Source organism: Danio rerio, chromosome 10 (genome assembly GCF_049306965.1).
Source record: "Danio rerio strain Tuebingen ecotype United States chromosome 10, GRCz12tu, whole genome shotgun sequence".
Classification (NCBI taxonomy): Eukaryota; Metazoa; Chordata; class Actinopteri; order Cypriniformes; family Danionidae; genus Danio; species Danio rerio.
The window spans coordinates 34,457,445-34,465,000 of record NC_133185.1 but is presented as its reverse complement, the minus strand read 5'-3'; the positions used below and the strand labels follow the sequence as shown (position 1 = coordinate 34,465,000).

Genomic DNA, 7,556 nt, shown 5'->3' with positions numbered 1-7,556 from the left:
ATGTGTTCACAGTTGTCAGGTTTGTTTTGGTTGAAAGAACCTCAGGTGAGATGTCTCTGTTAGTGCACTTCATTTGAATAAGTGAAAATGCTGCCAATCAAACATTGGTGCACACCAAACAAGCAGAAATACAATAGACTACAGTACAATTTAATCTGCACCAAAATCTCAATCTGCTTTCAAATAAACTCTGCAGCAGGTTAGCTAAAATATAAATACAATATGAATTAAAAACATTGAAGGCCCAGTTTACACCTGGTCACTTATGGCATTTTCGCTTATGGACCCTTTTCACATGCCTGTTTTGATGCGTTTAACGATCACCAGCATCTTAAATCCTTAAAAATGTTTAATATTTAGGTTTAATATTTAGATTTTTTTAAAAACTCATGAACATTCATATGTATTTATGTATGTATTATATTATCTTTGTTTAAATTGCAAAAAGCGAATTACCGCTTGAGGGAGGTGTTTCTAATGCAGCATCTATGAGATAGAACAGTAAATTTAATGTTTTTCTCTCCTCTGGTTTTTCTCTCATCAGTCTCATACAATTATTTTTCTTTTGCTGAAAGTCTTTTTAACATCATTGTGGAGTTTTTCTTTTATTATTTGAGCAAATAAGATTGTAAAATAAATATTTGTTGTATTCTCCCATTTACTGCGCTCTAAGTTTTTCCTGGAAATGTGAAAAGGGTCTTTTGGAAATTAACCATTCCATTCACATTAGACCACATAAATGATATGAATTCTGTCAAAGAATATAAATAGATCGTCAAGTCCCACGCTATATGCAATGTACCAAGGTTAAGTCATCAGATACACTATATTTAATTTAATAATTATTATTTTTTACAGAAATGTAAGCTACATATATTATTGAGCACACAGTTATTATTACATATTATAACATACTATTATAACATACATTTCACGACAGGAGGCTTACTTCACCATGGTGTTCATTATTCAGGATTTACATTCATTTGTGTATAACCTTGTCTTTCAAAAACAAAACAATGTTATATTTTTCTATTGTATTGTATTCTATTCTATAACATTACATTATTTTATATTATATTATATTATATTATATTATATTATATTATATTATATTATATTATATTTATTATATTATATTATATTTATTATATTTATTATTATTTTTATATAAATGGGTCCCAGACCTCCTAAAGTGGTTTGAGTAATTTATATTTGTATCAGTCTCCTGACAAACCTGACATTTCACAATTGAATAGCTATCAAATCAGAAAATTGCATAAAGTGACCAGCTGTAAACAGCCCTGAAATGAATCTGCATTTTTGTGTGTGTGACTGAAGAATTGCAAGCCCTCTTCTGACTCCTTTACACATTTATAAGCTCTTTAAGAGTCCTCACATGAGTACCATCGCATATAGACACACAACAAGCGCTTTAAGCCAGCACAGAGCTTGTTTTGGATGTTTGGTAAAGAAATAGTTCATGAATAAAAATAACTCATTTTTGCTGGCGCCCATTGTCTTTCAAAGTAAGAAAAAGAAATATTGGGTTCCATCTTCCTGCATTTTACAAAATATCTTCTTTTGTGTTCAACAGAAATAGTTCCAGTGAAGTAAATGATGGCAGAATGTTAATTTTTGGGTGAACTATCCCTTTAATATCCCTTCCAAAAAGATACATCATAATAGATGTTGATTGTTTCATATTTTTAGGCTTGAAATTGATCACCGAGGGTCCTCCAGAACCGGACCTCCTGGTTGACAAGCACTTTTCTATTTGTTCCGCGACCCGTTTCAAAGCAATCATCAAAAACCTCTCTCATCCATCCCACCATAAACACAGTTGACTCGGAACATTAATATTTCAAACCCACAAAAAGAAAAGCCTGCGCTGATCTAAACCCACAGCTAATCACTGGCCTCTTTATCTGCTTTATTTATGAAAAGCCATCAATCATTGAACATGTTGATCTTATTTGAGAAGCATGGAGAGTGATAACTGACAGTAAATTCATGAAAATAAATAAAAAAGATGTCAAGCTCATTCACCACTCACTCTGTGTGGGCATTGAACTCATCAAGTTGGTGATATGCAATGTCGCGGCTGCACACAATGTCATAAACATGCAATAAATGAATGACAAAAAATTAAAAATTAAATGAAACTCACGTATGGTACAGATTCCAAAGTGTCCGTGTTGACAATAATTGGAGCAGGACTTGCCTGTGAAAAAGAGAGAAAGGAGGGAAGAGAGGGAGATTGACGGAGAGGAAAACAGAAAGAGAGATACAGATCAGAGTGGATTGAAGATGCATGAACTGGCCTAGTTTTTATTAAGGGATACAGCATAACATGATGGGCACCGCTGAGCCCACAGATGCCATGAAGACAAACACAAGTTCAAAATGACAGTCAACAGAAACATAATAAACATCCACTGTAATGGAACACAGCATATTTACATTCAAACACACACATAGTATGGAAGCCCATTCCTTGCCTCTAGATAAAAATAAAAAAGGCTGTTACGACTTTTAATTTCATAACTCAGAATTGCAACTTTATATCTCAGAATTTTTACTTTATATCACAAAAATTCTGAGATATAGAGTTGCAATTCTGAGTTAAAAACTCAAAATTCAGCAGACTCAAAACTCTTCTATTTTTTCCCCTCATATCTATTTTCCATATTTAATTTTATTTATTTAGGTGTAGATGTAAATATATATATATATATATATATATATATATATATATATATATATATATATATATATATATATATATATATATATATATATATATATATATATATATACAGTATATATATATACAGTATATATATACAGTATATATATATATATATATATATATATATATATATATATATATATATATATATATATATATATATATATATATATATATATATATAAACCTTCATGTCAAATGATAGCATATTGACTAAAAAATGTGAGACAGTGACATATGTTTTATTATTTTTATTTTTATTATTATTATTATTATTATTATTATTATTATTATTATTATTATTATTATTATTATTATTTTGTTTTCTTTTATTACTTTGTAAAGGGCATAAATACAGTGTGTATGTATGTATGAATGTGTATATTTGCAGGTATATATTGTTTTTCTCAATGCTGTGGTTGTGGTAGAAGAGGGGCAATGTACTGCTCAATAAATAAATATAAAAAAATAAAATAAAATAAAATAAAAACATTCAGAGATATAAAGTTGTGATTCTAAGTTACAAAGATCCTGAGCATCCTGAGCTCAGAATTGCGAGTTTGTATCATGCAATTCTGAGAAAAAAACGTAGCCATAAATTTGGCATTTTTTATTCAATGGCGGATACAGGCTTTCATACACATAAAGATTGACCAGATGAATGATGAAAATGACGGATCACATGAAAAATCATGACATTTACCAGTATGATCATTGCCGGAAAAACAAAAGTTTGTATGACATGGATGTTGAACTCGTTTACGTTTCACTCTCTGTGGTGCCTGGCATTTAGGTAGTCACAGTCAGTTCTACACAGAACTAAGGCCAGAAATTTTTTTCTGTGCATTATCTCTATTTTCCTCAAGTCTTGCAACGTGTAACACCTTCATTAATCTTTGTTAGAAAATATTTGCTCATTTTACATAGCATTATGTGCTGCACTATGCACTCTACAATAACGATAATTTTTATAAAATTACTGTAATAGGTAGCGAGCAGAGCTGGAAGAAGGAATAAATTGTGTAAATTACTGCAGACAACAGATACATTGTATATTCTGTATAAATTATATTAGTGTTTAGATGTTTTGGGTGATTATTATTTATTTTTAAATCTATTATTTCTTAATTTTAGCTTAACGGGTTCATAGCACAAACAATTGCATCATTTACTGCACTTCAGTATTTAAAATATGTTCAAACTAAATATTGTAATAATATATTATATTTTATGATTAAAAATTATTTTTCAGATAAAAATTGTGTCGTTTTTTAGATTAAATAAGAGCAGATTTAGCAAAAATAAGGACTTCATTCAAAAAGCACTTACAAAAACCTGCACATACAGTACACACACACACACACACACTATTTTTCATTCACTATAGGTGAGAATAAATTCAAATGTAACCTGTCCTTCATCTGAAGACTTTTAATGGAGCACATTATTTTTAAAATGACTGAATGCCTGCACGACTGAATGCCTCTCATGTTTTTTTTTCTCTTTTAAACCATCTCTTTTATTTACATAATGACAGTTACTGAGGGACGAGTGAGGTCTAGTTTTAGGAGACATGAGTCTGTATCATTTGCATTAATTCCACAGTTCGACAAATCTAATAGAAGATTGAAATGATGAAATGAAATCCATGTGGCATTTTCACTTAAACCAAAGTCAAATTTTTAAATTTTTTTTGCATTAAAATAAATAACAGCTACTTGTTAGTTTCAAGTAAACATCAGCTTAGTGCCATTACCAAAACCTTGCTCTCATTGTTCCAGAAACTTTCTATTCATCTGACCTGCGTTTAGAAAACTTAAAATAGTCATTGTTTTTATTATTCCTTTTGGTGCCATTAACGCACACCTCTTTTAACAATTGATGAAAGGCCATTCAGCACACGACACAAACTCATTGAGCGGGAGGCTGCAAGGCTTATCACAGAAGCATTAGCATTCAGAGATGGCCTACTGCACAAATCCCCAAGGAAATGCAGTCGGCATGTCGCAGCGACTGAGGATCGATCGACAGCAGAGATTGAGGCTGTCCCTGCTTACGGCGCACTGCCTCTAATTACATTAATACATCTCCTGCCTTGAGAACTACAGCCTCAGTCACAGAGCGACCAGAAAACCAGAGAGATATGAAGGAAGGCACAAAAACTTCAATAAAAGATTTGCCATCGAGGTTTGTGGTACAAAGTCAGCTGGAGTTCATATTAAACTATATGTGTTGATTTTTAACCCTGTGGCAAATAGTCTGTAAAAAACTTAGTAAAATATGGAGAATAGAGAGAAAATGCCTGTTTTTCTGAGTTGAAATATGCAATTTGATGCAGTTGGTGAAAAATAAAGACATTTTGAAATGTAATATTGTTTATACATAAATAAACTATATTTCTAAACTTTAATAATAAATTTATATAAAATGCTGCACTTCCCACCTCCTGTATTTAGCCACAATGACGTCTGGGACTTCTCGAGCGAGTTTTGTGCTCAAGTCCGCATTGATGCATCCTTGATATTAAAAAAAGCATCCTGGAACTTTTACGCGTCCTCCGTTCTTAGTTTTGTAACTGAACTTTGGCAGTCGATGATGATGTTACATGATAATACAAGGACGCGAGATCGCTGAAGAATGCATACTGAGAAAAAAACTAAGTTCTCTTTAATAACTTCTTTAAAATACACACAAAGTTATGCTAAAAGCACACAAAAACAAACAAGTTCACAAGATGTTTCTTTTTCTATAATGTTCAAACTTGGTCCTGAAGAGCTGGTGTCCTGTAGATTTTAGCTCCAACTTGCCTGAACACACCTGCAAGGATGTTTCTAGAAAGCCTGTTTAGAGTTTGATTAGCTAGCCCAGGTGTGTTTGATTGGGGTTGGAACTAAACTATGCTAAACTAAACTGCTGCGCTATCCCATGATGCCCCGCGAGCGAATTTATGAATGGAAGTAAAGCGACGCCACTGACGCAGGTAGGTCACGTGACCATGACAAAATGGCGGATGTAGTACGTCCGAATTCCATTCATACTTTTCATATTCATACTGTATAGAACGTACTTTTCTAACGGCGGAGTAGTACGGTTAAATTCAAATGCAGTACCTACTGAGTAGTAGGCAGTTTCGGATGCAGCCCTAGTTTGGGCACACCTGCTGTAAAGCAAAGGAGAAGAAATGTGTCTATATAGCACTACTAACTCAGCCAAGACCCAGCCATTTGATTGTAACAATTGCAATTCAGTATATTTGGGTGTTTGCTCAAGAAAAAAAAAACAGGATAATCGAACTAAGCACTAAAACATGTAAAACGGGATCAATAAAGAAACATTTAAAAAGCAACTCATGTAAAAAATTAATCATATTATTGTCTTATTCAGATTTAGACAAATAATTTGATTACTGATGTCCAAGTTAACATAGTCAGTGTTTATTGATAGAGAAGGATAACCACCTTTATATTTAACAGTAGTATAATTTTTTTTTCTTATAGTTTTGATAATGTACCTTAGCAATATAATACGATACGTTTTATGGGGCTAAGTGCAGTACATATTGTGGGCATCTCCCAAAAGAGTGGGATCACGTGGGATCAACAACAGAAACAGATCTTATAGCTGGAGCTATTATCTACTGATGGGGTCCATCACGGTGTGGCAGACAAACATTAAAGAGATTAAAAGAGATAATTGCAGCGTTTTCTCAAAATATGACAGTTTAATGGCCGGGAATAAAAAGCGAACAGAACGTAAATGAGCAAATACCACATTTAATGTCTCCCTGGATGACAAAGAGCAATATCAGCCATTCCAGAAAGTGAGTCATAAAGAGTCTGTCTCTTGAGACATATACACGCAGAAGGATGACTCCAATATTCAACTAGGATGACATTGCTAAACTACTAGCCATAAGCGTGAAAAGATCTTGCACATTACAGATTTCAGTTTCTGGTAAATGATCATGATTATGGTGATATTATAAACTCTATAACCCCAAACCTCAATTTTTAATTTGAACCTGTCACTGGTAAACATTACATGCTCTCACTAGGTAAAAAAAAAAAGTTTTATTACGCTAATAAGACGGCATACATCCATATGCAAATGATATGCAGATATGTTTTAGAAAAACAACAGATACGCACAGCAACAAATGATGGAAACATATGACACATATATCGATGTGGGAATTTATCAACTTTTCTGCAAAGATAAAATGGCACGTGACTTGACGAATAAAGAGAGATTCAAAGAAAGCATTTAAGAACTGGTAAGAGGCTTGAGGGTTATCATACTTAAACGGACTATGGTTTAAAGTCATTTCAGTGAAATTATCAGATGGTGTCGGATTCATATTTCTGCATCAAGTGATTGCTGTACCTTGTGGCACACAGCTCAATACCGGCTAGAATTCTCTCACTAAACATAAAAATAATAAAATAAATAAATAAATAAATAGGTAGATAGATAAACAAAATAAATAAAAAAATTAAAATAAATAGATAAACAAAATATATAAATAGATAAACTGAATAAAAAAATAAATAAATAGGTAGATAAACAAAATAAATAAAAAATGAAAATAAATAGATAAAATAAATAGATAACACTTTAAAACACTTTTGTTTAAAATTAATCCTTTTTTAAACTTTTGAGTTTTTATTAATATATATTGAATATTTTCAGAGAATGTTTTTTAAACCTCTAAAACCACCCTGGAGTCTAATGAGGCCCCTTGGAAAATTAATTGCCCCCCTGAATGAGTTTATAGTGAGACTTGATCCCTGTACTTAATTGTGAC

The 7,556-nt window shown here is 32.1% G+C and overlaps 1 protein-coding gene across 51 annotated transcripts in view; it reads right to left on the bottom strand.

The window, feature by feature from the left end:
• dlg2 (discs, large homolog 2 (Drosophila)) overlaps positions 1 to 7,556 on the bottom strand; it is a 426,869-nt gene that overhangs the window by 170,044 nt on the left and 249,269 nt on the right. For all 51 annotated transcript variants that reach the window (XM_009305412.5, XM_073913862.1, XM_073913864.1 and 48 more), the window contains 1 exon segment: positions 2,171 to 2,224. In XM_009305412.5, the coding sequence (XP_009303687.1) occupies positions 2,171 to 2,224 (54 nt within the window).